This window comes from Arachis ipaensis, chromosome B3, assembly GCF_059453495.1.
Source record: "Arachis ipaensis isolate K30076 ecotype BB chromosome B3, ASM5945349v1, whole genome shotgun sequence".
NCBI classification, from domain to species: Eukaryota; Viridiplantae; Streptophyta; class Magnoliopsida; order Fabales; family Fabaceae; genus Arachis; species Arachis ipaensis.
This window is the reverse complement of record NC_142438.1, coordinates 6,701,773-6,721,202: the sequence shown is the minus strand read 5'-3', so window position 1 is coordinate 6,721,202 and position 19,430 is coordinate 6,701,773. Positions and strand designations below refer to the sequence as shown.

The 19,430-nt window shown below is 36.4% G+C and overlaps 6 protein-coding genes across 6 annotated transcripts; 3 read left to right on the top strand and 3 right to left on the bottom strand.

The window, feature by feature from the left end:
- The first annotated feature begins 2,459 nt into the window (after positions 1–2,459).
- LOC148569710 (uncharacterized) lies at positions 2,460–3,884 on the top strand. The gene is made up of 2 exons (XM_088506601.1): positions 2,460–2,595; positions 2,698–3,884. The coding sequence occupies exons 1-2, from the start codon at positions 2,460–2,462 to the stop codon at positions 3,882–3,884; spliced, it is 1,323 nt and encodes a 440-aa protein (XP_088362727.1).
- A 45-nt stretch (positions 3,885–3,929) lies between these two features.
- Positions 3,930–5,102, top strand: LOC148569709 (uncharacterized). Its single transcript, XM_088509998.1, has 4 exons — positions 3,930–4,320; positions 4,424–4,628; positions 4,731–4,870; positions 4,954–5,102. The coding sequence occupies exons 1-4, from the start codon at positions 3,987–3,989 to the stop codon at positions 5,100–5,102; spliced, it is 828 nt and encodes a 275-aa protein (XP_088366124.1). The 5' UTR covers positions 3,930–3,986.
- A 1,368-nt stretch (positions 5,103–6,470) lies between these two features.
- On the bottom strand, positions 6,471–7,760 carry LOC107628937 (uncharacterized). The gene is made up of 2 exons (XM_016331581.3): positions 7,493–7,760; positions 6,471–7,157 (listed from the first exon to the last, which is right to left on the bottom strand). The coding sequence occupies exons 1-2, from the start codon at positions 7,728–7,730 to the stop codon at positions 6,703–6,705; spliced, it is 693 nt and encodes a 230-aa protein (XP_016187067.1). The 5' UTR covers positions 7,731–7,760; the 3' UTR covers positions 6,471–6,702.
- Positions 7,761–9,450: 1,690 nt separating this feature from the next.
- On the bottom strand, positions 9,451–11,914 carry LOC107628939 (CASP-like protein 5C1). Its single transcript, XM_016331583.3, has 3 exons — positions 10,440–11,914; positions 10,014–10,146; positions 9,451–9,787 (listed from the first exon to the last, which is right to left on the bottom strand). Exons 1-3 carry the CDS (start codon positions 10,568–10,570, stop codon positions 9,593–9,595), a joined length of 459 nt encoding a protein of 152 aa, XP_016187069.1. The 5' UTR covers positions 10,571–11,914; the 3' UTR covers positions 9,451–9,592.
- Positions 11,915–12,043: 129 nt separating this feature from the next.
- On the bottom strand, positions 12,044–13,554 carry TOM6 (translocase of the outer mitochondrial membrane 6). The gene is made up of 2 exons (XM_088509888.1): positions 13,368–13,554; positions 12,044–12,267 (listed from the first exon to the last, which is right to left on the bottom strand). Exon 1 carries the CDS (start codon positions 13,552–13,554, stop codon positions 13,384–13,386), a length of 171 nt encoding a protein of 56 aa, XP_088366014.1. The 3' UTR covers positions 12,044–12,267; positions 13,368–13,383.
- Positions 13,555–17,157: 3,603 nt separating this feature from the next.
- LOC107628941 (RING/U-box superfamily protein) lies at positions 17,158–19,430 on the top strand. The gene has a single exon (XM_016331585.3). It carries the CDS (start codon positions 17,377–17,379, stop codon positions 18,658–18,660), a length of 1,284 nt encoding a protein of 427 aa, XP_016187071.2. The 5' UTR covers positions 17,158–17,376; the 3' UTR covers positions 18,661–19,430.

The window sequence follows — 19,430 nt, the reverse complement described above, 5'->3', positions numbered from 1 at the left end:
AAGAGTCCATTCAAGATTGTGACTAGACAACAATCGCTTACACCACACTCTCTTTCTTCCTCTTACTCTGGGAAGAGCTCTGAAGCTTATCATATGATTAAGTCATGGAAAGAACAAGTAGATGTTACTCGTTCTTACTTCAACAAAGCTGCCAAGAGGATGAAGAAATGGGCAGATAAGAAGAGGAGGCATACAAGCTATCAAGTGGGAGACAAGGTAATGATCAAAATTCTTCCACAACAATTCAAAGCCTTTCGCAAGGTTCATAAGAGTTTAATCCGCAAATACGAAGGGCCATTTGAGATCAAATGACGTGTTGGGGAGGTTGCTTACAAAGTACAACTTCCTCCCTCTATGAAGATCCACCCGGTCTTTCCTGTGAGTATGCTTAAACCATATCATGAAGACCAAGATGAACCGAGTAGAGGTGACTCGAGTCGTAATCCGCTTGTGGTGATTAGATCCTTTGATAAAGAAATCGAAGAGATCTTAGCCAATCGTGTCGTGCGACGAAGAGGAGTACCACCAAGTATCCAATACTTGATCAAGTGGAAAGGACCTAGCTGGGAAGCTCGTGAAGATCTGTGGCAATTTCAAAAACACCTAGAGCGCTATCATGAACAGAACGCGACGAGGACGTCTGCGCATTAGGTGGGGGAGAATGTCACGGTAAATTTTAAAAAGTTAGATTTTAACAACGTTTGTATAGTTTTCTGGAGTGTTTGAGAATGTTATAGATGGTTCCGGAACGTTCTAGAATGTCCTAGAAGACTCTAAAAGATCATAGAGTATTCTAGAAGAGTGTGAATGTATATAAAACTCTGAAGAGTAGTATGGAATAATCTAGAAGTATTTAGAAAGTTGTGGTATGATAGATATTTGTGAATTATGATGAAGGTTCTGGATGATTAATCTGGACCGATGATTAGATTTAATCTTAACCATCTATTAAGGAGGTGGATGGCTATAAATAGGAGGTGAAAGTTACTGTGAGTCATGGGTGAGTCATTTGTATTAAACATTTGAGTAATAAAGTATTTTTTGCACCAAAGCTTCCTTTCTCTTGTGTTCTCTTGTGTTCTTAGTTTTCTTGCTAAGTATTTGAATGTTAGTCTGACTTGGTCTTAGCTCAAGTGGTTGAATAAGTTCGAGTACTGGCATGGTAGCGTTGGAGTATGTTCAAGGCCGTGACAGTAAACTCGTGAAGTGGTGCAAGTGAAACACGAACTTGTTTGAAAAAAAAAGAAAAAAAAAAAAAGAAAAGAAAAGTCCAAAATGGTGGGTTGGGTATGAAAGGTACGTGATAATGGTGCATCATGTGTCTTGAGCAATGTTCTGAAAACCGGACCGGACCGGCCGGTTCAACCGGTTTAACCGTGAACCGGCGATGCAGACGGTCCGGTCCTCCTGCAGAAACCGTCCTGGAAAGAACCGGCGACGAACCGGCGAACCGACCAAAAACCGGCCGGTTGGGCCGAACCGGTAACCGGCCGGTTCTGAATAAACGACGTCGTTTCGTTATTTAAAAAAAAAAAAAAAAAGAAACCCTTAACCCGACCCGACCCGAAGAGCACCCTGACCCGGTGACCCCAACCACCCCCCGAATCCCTAATTCTGTGTGTTGTTCATCTTCGTGAGAGAAGAGAACAGAGAATGAGAGAAGACTGAAGCTGAACCCTCCACGCCCGAACCCCAGCCTGCCACCGCCCCCTCCTTCGTCGCCGCGGTCACCGGTCAACAGCCCAACCGCCGTCGCCTGGTCGTCAGCCCAAGTAACCCTCCTTCTTCGCCTGGTTCCCTGCCCAGTAGCCAGCCGTCTGCCTCGTCTTCATCTGCCCCGTCCCATCGTCTTCATCGTCGCGCGGTGAGTAACTCGTCTCTGCTCATCTTTGTTCTTCACTTCTTTGCCTCTGTGAACTTCGACTTGCCTCTGTGAACTGACTTCCTCTTCCTCTGCTCATCTTTGTTCTTTGCCTCTGCGAACATCTTTGTTAGTAACCTGGTTTGCAGCTCAATTTCTGTTTGTTAGTAACTTGGTTTGCAGCTCAATTTCTGTTTGTTAGTAACTTGGTTTGCAGCTCAAATTCTGTTTCTTGGTAACTTGGTTTGCAGCTCAATTTCTGGTTGTTGGTAACTTGATTTGCAGCTCAATTTCTGTTTGTTCTTAACTTGGTTTGCAGCTGAATTTCTGTGTGTTGCACTGTTGCTCAATTTCTGTTTGTAGTTCAATTTGTGTTTGTAGTTCAATTTCTGTGTGTTGCTCAAATTTCTGTTTTGTAGCTCAAATTTGTTACTGTTTTGTACTTTGTTAATGCTGGAAACGGACTCGGTTTTGCATATTTGTTGACTGGCTGAATTTCTCAAATTTGTTCTGCTGTGGCTGTTTAGAATTGTTAGAATTGTTAATGTTTATTGCTGTGGCTGTTTTTAATTTCATATATGTTTTATTAATTTTAGTTATGGAAGATAGTATTAATCAAGAAGCAACTGCTGATAACAATGATTCTGTGAATAATAACATGCCTGCCGATACTCCTATTTCGAATGATGCTGCTAATCCTAATTCCCGTAGTGCTAACGATAGTCAGTCACAAGGTTCTTCGAACCTTAGGGGAAAAACAGATTTAGCTTGAAAATATGTTGCTCTACAAACAGTGAATGGAAAACCACAGTATCAATGTTTATTTTGTCTACAAGTTTTCAATGGAGGTGGAATTCACAGGATGAAGAAACATCTAGCAAAGATTACCGGAGACGTGAAAAAATGTCCTAAAGTTCCATATGATGTGGAAAAACAGATGGAAAGTTTGTTGAAAGATATTCAGGCCAGCAAAAAGAAAAGAAAAGTAAGTTTTGGTGAAGAGGGTGGTGATGAGGTAGAGGATGCAATTGATGAGGCAATCCAAGAAGAACAGGAACAGCAGCGTACCTTGAATCAGCAAGGAGTTGGAGGCGATCCAAAGAAAAAAGCCAAAGTCATTCCTCCTATGTTTGCACCAAGAACAACTCCAGGAGCTCAACCAAGTATTAAGAGTGTTTTGCAAAACAAAGAGGCGATACACGAGGTTGATAAACGATTTGCTCGGTGGCTTTTGGATTGTAAAATTCCATTTAATGCTGTGATGTCGCCATATTTCCAAGATATGTTGGATGGTGTTGCTGGTATTGGACCTGGTTACAAGGGGCCTTCTTATGATAAGTTAAGGGTTCATTTGTTGGCTGATCTTAAAAGAGAAAGTCAAATGCTAGTTGATAGTTATAGGAGTGCATGGAAGGAAACTGGATGTACCCTCATGGCTGATGGTTGGACAGATCAAAGACAAAGGACGTTAATCAATTTCTTGGTGTATTGTTCTAAAGGTTTGTGCTTTGTGAAATCAGTAGATGCTTCCAGTATGGTAAAAAATGCTTCACACTTGTGTACTTTGTTTTCTGAGGTGATTGAATGGATTGGCCCAAATAATATTGTGCATGTTGTGACTGACAATGCGGCCAATTATGTTGCTGCTGGTATGCTTATCAATAGAAAATATGATAATATCTATTGGTCACCATGTGCTGCTCATTGCCTTAATCTTATTTTAAAAGATATAAGCAGCATGGCGCATATTTCTAACCTTGCAACTCGTGCTTCAAAGATCACAGTATTTGTGTACAATCATACGGTTTTCTTATCTTGGCTAAGACAAAGACCTCGTTGGAGAGAAATTGTACGTCCTGGTGCAACCCGGTTTGCAACTGTGTTTATTACATTGAAGAGCATCTTTGACCGTAAAAAGGAGTTGCAACAATTGGTTGTAGATTCAATTTTCACTGATCACAAATTAGGAAGGAGTGCTACTGGTAGAGCTGTGAGTGCTATCATTCTGGACGTCAAATTTTAGGATGATTGCTTTACTGTATGTAAACTTGTGGGCCCTCTGATTTACTTGCTGAGGGTTGTTGATGCTGATGACCCCCCATCTTTGGGATATGTTTATGAAGGAATGCTAAGGGCAGAAGATGCAATTAAGGAGATGTTTAGGCAATCCAAGACTGCATATCAGCCGTACACAGATATTATCAACTCAAGATGGGACAAGCATTTGAAGAAAGATCTTCATGCGGCAGCTTACTTCCTGAATCCTAAATTCTTTTTTAATGAAAATTATAAAGAAGCACCTGATGTTATGCGAGGTTTGCTTGATCTTGTTACCTTGTATTGCAAGTGTAACAATTTGGATTCAGTTCAGGCAATGAAAGAAATACATTTATATAGAGATCGGAAGGAAAGTTTTGATAGACAAGAAGTTATTCCAGCTGCATCTGAACTTAAGCCTGGTAAGAATATGGTTGAATATTTGTTTAATCAATAGTAACTTGTTTTGAGCTCCTATGTTCTTAATTAATATCTTATAATATGTTATGGTTTTATAATTGGTAGATGAATGGTGGAGGTTATTCGGAGGCTCTGCTCCATGTCTACAAAAGATAGCTGTTCGCATTCTTAGCCAAGCATCTGCTTCTTCTGGGTGTGAGAGAAATTGGAGCCTTTTTGACCAGATTCATACAAAAAGAAGAAATAGATTGGAGCATGATAGACTGAATGACATTGTTTATGTTACCTATAATTTGCGTCTTAAATCCAGGTAATATATGTTTCATGAAATACTATATTGTTTCATTTGTAATCTTTATCATAATAAATTTGTAAATTATTAAATCTCCATATATTGTATTTAACTTTTTAGGAAGGAAAAAGAAAAAAGAAAGCAAAAGACACAGCATGATCCAATTGATTATGAAAGTATCAGTCAAGTTGACTTCTGGGTGACTGAAGAGGTTGTAGAGAAAGAGCCTGATCTTCCTAGTAATGTGGATGACTTATTGCGTGAGTATAGTATATTTAGTTTCTAATGATTTATTAGAATGTTGTTAATTTATCATATAATAATAACATTTCTATTTTATTAGGTGAAATTGATGCTGATTTATATCAAAGTGGCGGTGGTAGTAGTGGTCTTTATGCTGCATCTCTTTCTTCTGCTGATCAAGGTGGGAATGAAGGTGAAGATCATCCCACCGAAGCAGATTTGCAACAAGTTCTTGCGGATTTTGATTGATAAACCATGATGTTGGGATTTAATATTTAGATATGTTTTTATTACTATTTAACTTTTGAGTTTGGATTTTGATAAGATCATATGTATTTGGTTGATGATATTTTATGTAGTGTTTTAAATTTCGAAGATATTTTAAGATTTATATCAGACTATAATTATATTTTAGGATGTGTATTTATAATTTATTTATTATTCTACTCTAAACGGTTTTTCCGGTTGAACCATCGATTAAACCGGTTAAACCAGTAAACCAGTGAACCAGTGACTAGAGCGGTTTGATGACCGGTCCGGTTTTCTGAACCTTGGTCTTGAGACCTTGTTTTTTCCTTGGAGAGTGAAGCCAAAACAAGTAGTAATATCATTTAGATTCTTGCTCCCATAATTCTTTTTTCTTTTTGCGGTCAAGATTCTTGTCTCTTGCCTTCTTGGTTTCACATATTTTTGGTCTTTCTTCTTTTACTCTTTTTGGTACATCTCTTTTTTCTTTTTTTAATGTATCCTTGCGGATATTGGGCCTATATATCACATATAGCCCAATTCTGAGACTGAAATCAAGAACCTTATAGTGTTGATGAGTGGATATGTGAATAATGTAATGACAAAAAAAAAAAAAAATACAATGTAAATATATATCACAAAAAAAAAAGGTTATACATACATATAAAAATATATAGCTATAAAACATGATTAGGAGTCCTAGTTTATTTTTCTAAATTTTAAATAAATAAATTTTTGAATTTTTTATCTTTTTGATGTTTTGATAAAATTTCATATATTTTTAAATTTTTATCTGTTTAAGTATTAAGAAGATGAATTAAGACTCTCAATCATCACTCTATTAGTATATTATTTTAGTAAGTTTTAATAGAATATGCAAACTATTATACATGAGCGAAAAATCAAGTACTCTTATTTAGATTATTTTTATAGCTAAATTTATTATATTATAGAAAATGAAATAGCATGTTTAATTTTATATTAAATAAGCAAGCATAGGATAAGATACTTTTGTGCTATCGTGTAGAACATTTGGATGGAAAGGAATATGAGTATTTTTCAGAATAAAAGCAAAGGTGTTGAAGAGATTATTAATAAGACTGTGATCAGTGTTAACGAGTGGATAGGTGTTGATCTCTTTTGTTATTAATAGCTATGCCGAAGACGACATGCGGACTATTTGTTATTTTGGGTTTGTGTTTTAGTTGTAGTTAGAATTGTGGGGCTGTCTAACTCTACCTCCATTCTATTTTGTTGAGCTCTTATTTTCAAAAAAAAAAAATTTATATTAAATAATTTCTCACATAAAAATATTTTCATATATATACTCTAGTTAAAAAGTTGAATGTTCTAATATCTTTAACAAAACTATTTAACATATAAATATCTCTATATTATATGAAGATCTTTTCATACGATAGCTTTTTTGTACAGGGTTGAACTCAAGTCAAAACAAACTCAAATTCTATATTCTAGTTATCAAATCATTCAAAATTCAAACTATTCAGAATCTATGTAAAGATTTATAGGTAATCAACACGATAAAGTTATTGTTTTTGTAGATTGAAGAACATAATAGGCGCGCATAGATTTGGATGAGATTCTAAGAAGTTGAAATGAGTGAGGCAACAATGGCAGAAATGATAGGCGTTGGATCTCCCAAGATCGCTGAGATAACAATCTGCAGAGCAAATGCTGCAATATCACAGCACCTGTTCTTCATCCTCCCCTTACTCCTATGCACACTACTCTGCATGCTGATGCTGATGCTGTTTGTATAAACATGGTGCCAATTCTCCACAAGCATCTCCCTCACACACGCCACATGAACGGTGTAGCTCTTGCACTTCGACCTGTAACTCCAACTACCTCCCTTTCTACCGCAATGGTGGCACCATGACCTCACTTTTCTGTACAGGTAAAGCTTCACTTCACCCTCCTCCACAACCATCGGAAGCTTCGCGCAGCATGGGTGCAGATCATAGCCGCATGACCTACAATGGTACACGAACCCATTCACGTCCTTCTCACATGCATTGCAGTATCGTGCCGTCTCACCTGATATCACCCATTCACAAAATTTTAGTACCGGAAAAACACCTAATAAAAGGGCACACACAGAAGGCTAAAAAATTTAGATATGGAAGTAGGAGGAGTGTTATACTTTAACGTGATAATTTCTGGTGTTTTTTAAAACTATAGAAGGTACATAGATGGGACCCTTCGATTTATGTGTAAAAAATTTTAAAAATTTGGGATACAATTGGACCACTAATTTGTGTTTAAAAAATTAAAAAAATTTAGAGTACACAAATCGGACGGTCTATGCAACAACTTTTGACCAACAACAGACTCTTAATATAATTGAACAATTGTGTAAAGTGAACGGTAACCTGGAGGGTGAGACATGAATTGGAAGTTGCATTTTCTGTAGAAAGGGTGGAAGAAAGTAGGGGAAGGTAATGCACATTGCATGTGAAGATCATAGTCACAAAGGGTGTTAGTGGAGCATTTGTAGCGTGACCCTATGCCGACTTCCTTGCATCCATCACATTTGAATGGGATTTCAGAGTTCTCGAACTTCAGCTTGTGATAAGGGTGGTGGAAATGGTATATCTCATTGTATTTCATGCTTCTCTATCTCTATGTGTGTGTATTTGTGATTATTATGAGAATGGAATATTGGTGTCAAAGGGTTATTATATATACATTTGTTGAATTTGGGGTTAAATTTGGCTTATGGTTGAAGCATTTGAAAAAGAGAATTATGCTTGCTTAGCTTTGAGGAGGTGTTAGAGTTCATGGGAATCCTACATGCCCCCACTAAAGAATATATGCCACTTGTTTTGTTTACTTTTCATCATTTTTCTTTCTAAATTTGACTAATTCGATTTGAAGAACTAATGAAGGGATCAATAAAGATAATACTACTGGAAATCATGGAGCTTCATTGATTGACTCTGATCACAGATCATGCAAGTATTTTATTCAATAGGGTGGATAAAGTAAAACACATTAAAGTTAAGAAAAGGAATAAATTCCTCTTGCTTGATTTAAAGGCTAGCTTATCCATTTGATTGTATCTTCAACAAGAATGGAAATGACCCATGATGCAAGTTTGAGGAACTGATTCTTGGATATAAATTAGTAGGCATAGAACAAGTTGTTTCTAACTTTTTGAGGTCATGCAGTTTTCTTAGAAGAGCATCACCAAAGATGTAGAGTGGTTAATTTTGCAAGGTGTCACAATTAGAATAGATGTTTTCCGCAGCGAGTGCTTTTGAGTTCTGAGAATCTGTACTGCTTCTTTGAAGAACAAATGTCACAAGCTAGTTGAACAATAATGACAAAATACTACTTTAATTTTATGATATCTCTCTCCTTTCATTTTGTTTCTTTAACAAACATGAGGAATGTTATTCATTCTGCAGCAATTGTGTGGTGACCTTTGTTTTGTCCATGTCAAGAATGAAATTTTGTTCCCTCCAATTTCCCTCTTAGCCTTTCAAACTTAAAGCAGTGTGGTAAGGCAATTCAATCTCTAGATGTAATCTAAGCCTTTATTGGCATAATTGAGTCATTTTATCAGTAATCCAATTCAATCTCTCATTGGAAGTATAGATAAATGTAAAGCACTTGTTTAAGAGCGATTGAAAATATTACATGGATGGATATTAGTCTTCACTCACTGCAACATATTGGTTGCTACTTTTGGCAAATCATGTTCTTTGGGTTAAACAAATCATGTGTTATTACATCAATGGTTCTACTCATATTAAACCGACAGATTCTCAAACAAGCAGAGTCCTATAAATAAATCTTTGGGTTAAGTGCTACTTGGCTTTTAATGCTTACTTTGATCTGAAATTTTGATTAGTCCAGTATTTTTATTATTACCTTTTTCTGAATGATCTTTTGTTTTTTGTCTGAATGTGTTTACTTAGGCCTTGTTCTTGAATCCTTGACATGATGATTGTGTTACTTTGTGATAAGTGTATGATTTGGTTCCCAAGAAGAGTTATTTAAGTGTTGATAAAGGGGTTTGTGTTCTGAATGGAAGATGGAAGAAGCTTTGAAGCTTCAAGCAGAGATGGTGCTTTTGTTGTGTAATATTTCATTCCCTCTGAATATATTAAATGTCATAAATTATTTATTGTGTAGTTGCAGAAATGACAGTTAAATTGATAGACAATGACTTTACTATAGGATCCGTAATAATGCATTGTTGCCATTGCATTCATCATATTCTTAATGGTGCTCATGACCTATGAATATGTCATGCTACAAACACCTTTCAAATTCATATATTTGATTCCAAAGGTTTCTATGGTGCCCTTTTGTAATATAGCACTTCTTCCATTGGTAAGTAGTTAGAGGCACCAAGAATCTTCTTTTTCATTGCTTATTCAAAAGTCAGACATGACAATACATAATTGAATGTGTGTATATCTAAAAAAATACCAAAAAATGAAATCTAATATTATACAGGAAAATTACAAAGAGGGTAATAGCCAAAGATTGAAAAGAGAGGATGCCAAAGACAGAAACCATGAGAAGAAGGCCATGATTGCAGATATCCTGTACCTGCTGCAAAGCTTTGGAGGACAAAAATTGCCATGGGAATGGAGCAAGAGATCCACAACACTAGCTGTTGAGCAAGCTGCTGCTAATGTCAGTGTTGATAATATCTGTTTACACCCAAAAGATATATAAACAAACAGATTGTTGCTACTTGCTAGGTTAAGATTTAGACCCAGTAGAAATATTGTAAAATCGATTAACTTATTCAGAATCGTAATACCGAAAGATTCGAAGAGTTAAATCGAAATTCTATCTATTATAGTTGCTATATATCTATATGTCAAGTGATACAAATTCTTTGATCAGAAGAAAAAGATGGTTACAGTTACATACCCAATCTCCAACAACAATAATCATGAGAATTCCTGGTTGACGAATAGGGCATTTGACAAGAACTGAATATCCATCAACCAATGCTAATGTGAAGCTCCAAGGTATCACCAATCCCATAATTGTTACCAAATAGCTAAAAACAACAGTAAACCCAAAAACAGAAAAAATTCAGTTATGCAAGCAGAGTTTATGGATAAAACTACAAGTTAAACATTCACCAAAAGACTCAATTATGACATGAGATATGATTCATTAGCCTATGTATGAAGGGACTTAACAACAGATCCTAAAATCTCCAGAGAATCTTAGGCAAGCCAGAAAGGAAAAAGAAAACAAACCAAAGCAGAATTAACAGAGAAATTAAAGTCAAAATCCCTTTTTTCTGAGATTAGGAAAAAAGGTGGGGACCAGAAAATGTAGAAGTACCAGAAAGCTGTGTAGCTGTAGAATTCAACTCCCAAAGACATAAAGAGGAGTGAAGAAGATGAGAAAATAGCCTGGCCCAATCTGAGGCTGAAGCTGGCACTGGTGCCCACAGAGCCAGGTAATTCATCCATTAAAAGCAGAAATTTAATGCATGGATTGTACTCTAATACTACTATTAATTCCCTCTTCTTTTTCTTCTTCTTGAATTCCCTTATTATGACATGCTTCTATCATTATCATATCTGTCCTTCAACACTGAAACCACATCCACAGCACCCCCACCACTAAAGTCTTGTAGCTTTCCAAAGTTATAATTCATTCATATGAAACTTTTTGCTGCTACAAACACACACACATGAACCACAACAAGATAAGATCTCACAGCTCCCAAGACTAACTATTTTCTGTAGAAAGAAAGACAAAATTCCCACACTCAATCACCAGTCACCAGTCACCAGTCACAACCCCCTTGTGTTTGTGCCAAGTGTGAAACAATACAATATGAGGACTATAGGAAAAGAATTCCAGTACGTAAGTAAAGAACATGATGATGGGGTGTGCACTTTTTTATAACCATGATGAAGCAGACATCTCTCTTCCAAGTCTTTTATTTCTTTTAGATCATGGAAGCTTGGAGTGGCTCAAAGGTTTTTTATCTTTTGGGTTTGTTCTGCTGATTGAGTAAATGATGTGCTTAATTATTATTATGATGGAGCTGACACATGGTGTTACTTTAATTCCTCGTTCGGTGGCATGTCCTTCAAGGCACTAAATAGGTGAGACTATGACTCTCAGAGGTTTCTTTAGGTACCAGTGAGAAGACATTTATCCTAACTTTTTTCTCTCTCTTTATTTCTGTTTATAGTAGAAACGTTTATGTGCACATAACCCTCCTAATTTGAGAGACTTAAATTTAAGGTAATATCTACTCAAATAAACAAAACAAAGATTATGAAAAGATGATTCCTTTGATCAAAAGATTCGATTTCTTTTCCCTTAAATATTTCTTTTTTATATTCCATGCCATGCCCCATTGCCCCCCTTCTTTTCTTTCACTAAGTTGTGGAATGCATCTGTGTCGAAATTGAATTAATAAATTGTATGAATATGCTGTAGAGGAACATTGTCAACCAGTGCTTTCAAAAGAAGGAACTTAGATTTGCCATTTGTCACAAGTGTTGTGACCCCATTCTCGTTGGAAAGTGATGTTATCATGTGAAACTAGTGGTAGTAGAGAACCCTCTCGGTGGGGGTGGTAGCTATAGGTGTCAATAAATCATTGGATAACAAAATAATCAAGATATAAATAAATATTATTACATGTTCACTTAATACCAATTCAATTATGTTTGCATCTATAATAGCAGTATCTTTTTAGAATAAAAAGTATTTCATCACTTGTACTCCTACCTAAACACACCTCATTTAGTAAGCATCTGATTAGTTCCCACCAAAATACATGCAACTTGTGCTTAATAAAAAGACCAACTAGAAAGGGAAAGGGGAAAATTTTGTGTAATAAAATTTTATGCGTATACGTACTCTGCCTCAAATGTTCTCTTTGTTTCATTTGGTTTTTTAAAAAAAAAAAAGAAAAGAAAAAAAGAAAAAAACCCTTCACATCACACGGTTTATCAATGTGGTTAAACAGCCATACAGTGTCTACTCACCATTCCAAATGACCAAATGTAAATGGAATATTAATTTAATAATTTTAAACTAGCAAGCAACATTATGAGATGGACTAATGATTTGCAGGGTTACATTGAAACATAATTCCCATAAATTCTTTCCGAACCCAAGCACCTATTCCTCCACATCAAGACAGCTGCACAAATTAAGAAGAGACTAGCCATTAACACAAGTTCTCAATGAACAGAAATGTGGCAAGGTACTAAAACAATATCAATAAATGTAGTAGAAGAAACTACAATTGAATGGTAGACACCAAGAAAACTGGATTCCTTAAAAGAACGCACACTAAATAAAAATAAAGATGTTCAGATAAATGCACAAATACGATAATTAAAATTATGGACAGAATATAAATCCAAACTAAATCATTAACCATAAATATATACAAGAACAACTACTATAAAGGATGATATACCCACCTGAGATCCTAATTTTTGTTTTTTTTTATGATTAATCAGCATTGGTTTTTGATGATTTTGATGATTAATCAGCACATGATTATAAGTTCATCTTTAGCAGAACACACGACAAAGGTTAGGTACCACTACCTCTGTCCAGAATTAAGTGCAATGTTTTGGAACGTGTGACCTCAAATTATGTCTAAATACTTCCAAAATATGACAGTTATTTCCGAATGGAAGGAAATAGGGTGAAAAATGCAATCACTTTATAACTCATGTTTTAGAATAGTTGATTTTAGAATTCATACTAATCATCAAGTTGAAAACAACCACATAAACCCAATTTTAAGATGTATACCATATACTATATTCTTTTAGGAAAACATGAATGGCACAATGTTATAACGTCAACATAGATTAAAGTATAGTCCTCTTCCAAAACTCAATTCCTCACATGATACACTCAATTTTCAATTAACTGACCCTAATTCGTCACATATCCTAACTGAAACAGCATACTGTATTTGCTTTTAAGATACCGAAAATAAACTCATAGATTCCAAGTCAAATACTTATTATGTAGAATAAACTACAAATCTTATTGTGTTAACAACAGGACGTTTTAACAGAAACCTTTAACGTAACAATTCATCAATTATTTGCCAAACCAGAAAATTCAGAAACTTCAAGCAAATAATGAGAGAATTCCCCAAATTCGCATACAACATATTTAAAGGAAAAATGGTTTTCTGTTTTAATTATTTTTCCTCGGGTAGCGAAAAATTGAATCTAAAATGGAAGTGAATTGGGGCGGGGGGGGGGGGGGAGTTACCTGATGAAGCTGGAGCCTAAAGCTCGAGCCTGAGCTCGAGGTTGTCTTTGTCGCGGTTGAGAAAGTGAAGAATGTAAGGGGTGACTCGAACGACGACAACCCAAGCACCGAACATGGCGACGTGAGATTTCAGCTGCTTCAATGCCGCAGCTTTATCTGGCTTCCGCATGAACATTCCTGGGAACATGATGGCTGCCTCCTCTTCTGATTTCTTCGAAACTGATCGAAAGCTTAAACCCTAGCTCCCAAATTCGCTCTTCTCGTACGATTTAGGGTTTTTGGTTCTCCAGCAATTTCTGCCGTTTTGTTATTTGTACCACACCCTTTCCTATTTTTTTTCTTAGCAGTGAGAGCCCACAAGGCCCATATATTTTTCTTTAAAAAGGGATGGGATCCATTATTCCATCGTGTCCACATCCTATCCAAAAAAAAAAAAAACTTGTCTAAATTCCTATGCACTTACAAAAAAGAGTAATTTAAAAATATTATTAAAAGAACCTTCACAGCGACAATGAACACATACAAGTTTTTTTGGCAAATAAGTCCAAACAAATTAACTTTATCTCAACAAAACGCGTTCTTCTTGTGTTTCTTCTTTTTCGCGTTCCTCCTCCAAAGTTTATATCTTGCGTTCCTCCTCCTCTTCCTCTTCCTCTTCCTTCTTCTTCTCATTTTTTTTTTGCGTTTCTCCTCCTTTTTCTTCGCGTTGTTTTTTCTTCTTCTTTGCGTGTTTCATCCTCTTCGTCATTCTTTTTATTGTTGTTGTTGTTGCTTCATTTTTTTTCCTTCTCTTTTTTGCTGATTTTGCAACATTATGTATTTTTTTCTTCTTTGGTTGATTTTTTCTTTCCAAAAAAAATTATGACAAAATGAAATAAGAAGAAGAAGAAGAAAAAACAGTAGCAGAAGATGAGAAAAATGAAGAGTTTTAAATTATGCATACTAGAATAAAAATATATAGTAATTTTTTAATAATAATACATAAATTTCTTAGTTTTTACACCGAAATTTTGCTACAAATGCACATGTTACGGCCTGACCCAAGCAGTTTACGGGCCGGCCCAACCCGAGCAGCACCGAGCCGAACGATCGGGGGTGAGACGCTCAGATTTCGACCCGGACACGCGTCCCTAACACGCGTTCCTGACAGCTTCGCCACAGCTGTGCAAGGGAGGCCTCGAAGAAGGTGGGTCTATCCCTGCAGGGCCCACCTCTGACACGGTATATATGGGGAAGGACCTGCCCTTCCCCCAAGGTACGTCACACACCACTCAACCCTTATTCGCCTGCACACTTCACTGACTAGAGCGTCGGAGTGTCCTTGCAGGTGACACCCCCCTCTCCACATGAAGTGCTCGGGAAGTCGTCCACACCCTCTTCAACCCAGCAGCTCGGAACCAGGTGATCTCCTTCCCACCAACCGAAGCATCAACCCGAACCGTACGGTACCCGACCTACCGAACAGCACAAAAATATTTTCTTTAATACTGTATTTTTTTTCTTATTTCTTTCTTTTTTTAGTTGAATGAATATAGGTTTATTATCTTTCAAGTAATTTTGCAGTATTATATGTTTCTCTTTTTCTTTAATTGATTTTTTTGTTTTTATTCTTGTTAGGAGACTAAAACAAAAAAAAAATTGAGAAGGTAAAACAAGAAAGAAAAGATAAATAAAAAAAAAAAGAAGATGATGATGATGAAAAAGAATAGGAAAAAGAAGAAGTAAAAGATGAGGAGGAGAAAGAGAAAGAGTTTTGAATTATACAGAACTTATTAGAATAAAAATACACCGAAATTTCTTAATAATAACATATAAATGTCTTAGTTTTTACACTGAAATTTTATTACAAATACACAAAAATATTTTTTTAATGCTGCATTTTTTCTTCTTTTTTTTTTCTTATTTTTTTCTTTTAGTTGAATGAATGTAAGTTCATCTTTTTTTCAAAATAATTTTGCAGCATTATGTGTTTTTATTCTTCTTTGTTTAATTTTTTTAATTATTGTTAAGAGAGTAAAATAAGAAGAAACTTGAGAAGGTAAAATAAAAAGAAAAAGGTGAATAAGAAAAAAAAAGATGATGATGATGACGAGGAAAAAGAAGAAGAAGAAGAAGAAGAAGCAGCAAAAGATGAAGAGTTTTGAATTATACAGCACTTATCAGAATACAAATACACCAATATTTTTTAATAATAAAACAAAAATGTCTTAGTTTTTACATCGAAATTTCGCTATAGACACACAAAAATATTTTCTTTAATGCTGCATTTTTTTTAATTTCTTTCTTTCTTTCTTTTAATTGAATGAATGTAGTTTTATACTCTTTCAAATAATTTTACAGCATTATGTGTTTTTTCTTCTTCTTTGTTTGATTTTTTTGTTTTTATTCCTATTAAAAGAGTAAAACAAGGAGAAAATTGAGCATGTAAAACAAGAAGAAAAAGATGAATAAAAAAATGATAAAAATGAAGAAAAAGAAGAAGAAGAAGTAGCAAAAGATGAGGAGGAGGAAGAGGAAGAGTTTTGAATGATACAGAACTTATTAGAATAAAAATATATCGAAATTTCTTAACAATAACACATAAATGTCTTAGTATTTTACATCGATTTTTGCTACACACTTTAATTAACTCAGAAATGTACCAAAATTACTTAATAATTGTGACACACAAACTCAAGCTTGAAAACAACACAAAAAAATAACTAAATTATCAACAAAAATATATCCAAATCAATTTTGGATTAGGCAATGTTATCAATATAGCAATAATTCTACGATAATGATAACAATAATAACGATATGTATAAAAAAAGACGATGATGATGATGAAAATGATTTAGGAGAAGAAAAAAAAATTCTAATAAAAAAAGAAAAAGAAGAGAAAGAGAAAGAGAAAGTGATATAACGATAATAATAAAAGAGAAAAATAACGAAAAAACAAACAAAGTATCAACAGTAACGAAAAAAAAAGTACCATAGAAGCGCAAAGAAAAAAATAAGTATATGTGAGGGTAAATAATTTAGTTAAATTTATTTGATTAAATAATTTATAAATAGAGATTAATTGAAATAGTTGAGAGTACTTCTTTATATGAAAGAACTAATTTGAGTGAATAGCGTTTGTTTTAAATTTGCATTATTATAGAAGTAACCTAAAAGGAAAAATACTACCCAAACATTACAAATATTATGTAATAAAAGAGTATTTATAACTTGAAAGTAGAATACAATGGGAATGTTAGTAGTAAGAAAGTAATAATAATGTTTGAATGTTTGGCGCCTAAGATGGCAGAAGCAGAAAGATGGCGCGTGGAACAGAAGATGGAAGGTGAAGGCGCAGTTGCAGTTGGGTCTAAATTCTAAACTCTTAAATTCAGCAAACCATGACGTGTCGTACCACCACAACCCACACATAAACCTTTCTAAGTCCTGCCAAAAAAGTCAACACCGCTAAATTAACACACGCAATCATTTCTCTCTAAAATAAATGTCTTTTGTGACATCTTTTGCATCAAAGTTTTGCCAACACTAATATAATATTAAGCAAAATCCAATAAATAATTAATGCTAAATCATATGTTTAGCTTACATTAATATTTTGAGACAAATCTTTTTTTTTTTAATTTTTCTCACTCGATAATTAACTAGTAATATTTTATTTTTTTATTATAACATTTTATGAGAACTTATAAAATAAATACCTATATAATTACAGAATATATTTTTTCAACTTACAATGGAAAACTAGTTACCATAATTAATGTGATAATCTGATATACAAATATTTTTATATAAAATGAATGATTAAATGATTTAATAATTTTTGACAATGAATTTGAAATAGAAATAGATAGGCCTTTATTTGTATTAGAAAGAGAAGTAGAAGAAGATAAATCCACAGTCAACGGTTTAGTTTTGTGCATTGCGTTATCAATTGCACAGTGTCAGAGACTCACTCTCTTTCCCTTCTCTTCTCTTCTCTTCTCTTTTTTCTTTCTCTCTCTGTCTCATGCAGATGCATCACCATCATCATCCTAATTCAACCACCATCATGCCACCTTCTTCTTCTCATCATTGGATATGGCCTCCAACACCATCTCCATCTCCATCTCCATCTCCATCCGCCACCTTCACCAAGTCAACGCTGCCGCCACCGTCACCTTCTAAGTCTCCGGTGGACTTCAGCCCTCCCCTCATAGCAATGGTTGTTGTCATCGCCGCCGCCTTCCTCCTCGTTACATACTCCCGTCTCATAGCCCGCCACCTCACTCCTCCACTCCACCGCCTCATAAGACGCTTCCGCCGTCGCCGCCGCACTCATTCCTTCCTCCCTTCCTCCTCCGGCGACCTAGACTCCCTCCCTTACTACTACGACTCCCCCTTCGACCCTCATATCCCACCTTCCTCCTTCTCCCCTTACGGCCTCGACGACTCCGTCATCAAAACCATCCCTTTCTCCCTTTACGCCGCCCTATACGCCGGCGAACTCAACAGCACCTCCTCTCGCCGTTCATCTTCACGCCGCGACTGCGCCGTTTGCCTCTTCGAATTCGAAGACGATGATTACGTTCGAACCTTGCCTCTTTGCTCACACACCTTCCATGTTGATTGCATCGATGCTTGGCTTCGTTCCCACGCAAACTGCCCTCTCTGCCGCGCCGGGGTTCTCTCCGCCGCCTCGCCGTTTACTCCCATGTTCGCCGCTAGGATTCGACCAAGTCTCGACGACGATGCCATCTTCCACCGGATAGCGGCGGAGCACACTCCGCCTCCTCCGGAGGACTATCGTCATGCTACGGCGACGGTTTCGGCGGCGCCGGAGATTACCGTGGAAGTTCCGGAGGAGGGGTTCAACGGGAGGGACTTTCTATTGAAACGTTCTTATTCGTTTGGGTTCGAAAGGAGCTTGGCGTCGGAGAGGATGTTGGTAATGGAGCCGGCGACGGCGTCCCCGTGGCGGTACCGGAGAGGAGGGAGCAGCAGCAGTTTCTGGAGCAAGAGACCTTCGCCGTTTGGATCTATTGGGAAGCCGAGGGTGTTCTCTTTCAGATACTACAGAGGGATGAAGTCACCATTTTTCCGGCGAAGAGGGTTTTTTCCGTTGTCGGAGTCAAGCATGAGGTACGCCGGTGGCGGGAGCTCGTCGCGGCGGAGTAAGTCCATCGCTAGCCCCATGTTCTTAAGGTCTTCCGTATTGACCTCGGCAGCTGGCGCGGCGGGGTTTTCGTCGAGCCGGCTGAGATGCGGCGATCCCGAGGCACTGCTTTCGCCGGAGAGGTTCAACAGAAGATGAAAGAGAAAAAGAAAAAAAAGGTGAAATTTGGAACTGGGTAGGAGAAAAGATTAATTTTTTGGTGGAATTGAGTGCAAAGGGGACACGTGGAAGATGGTGATTGAAGGATGGTTCATTGGAAGAACCGCCGGAGAGAAGTGAGGGGTTTGAAGTTTGAAGCTTGACGCGGTGGTGGTGGATGGCGGTGCAGTGGGTCAGGTCAATGGTGGAATTAAATGGCTGGGGTGGTCGCATGCGTTTAATTTAATGAGATTGGTCTGGCAATTTGTAGAGCCTCATTAATGGCACCCCTTTGCTACAGCATTTATTTTAGAGAGAGAGAAAGAGAGAGAAAGAGAGAGGTATTATGTTAAGTATTGTCTCTGTGACTCTCTCTGCTCATCAGAGAGGTGAGAGTTTTAAATGAGGAAGGTCATAAATGAGAAGAGATGGTTGTGTTTGGTTCATTGGAGAATGAAGAGTGAGAGAGGAGGGTGGGTTTTGGAATTTTGCATAGCGGCAATAATAATAATAATAATAATAATAATAATAATATAGGACTATATAAATATTTTTTGTTATGGCACCGACTTATGAGATCCGAATGCATGTGGAAAATTATAGAGTATAGAGACTATATAGCTAGGGTTAGTTTTGTATAGTGGGGAGTTATGAGTTATTACTTACTATGAGTCATGGCCAGAGACGGAAGGCATTAATTGTATATGGCATTGGGTATGCTGACAAGCAACATTGCTTTGATTCGTTTAATGTGTGTGTGACACTGTCAA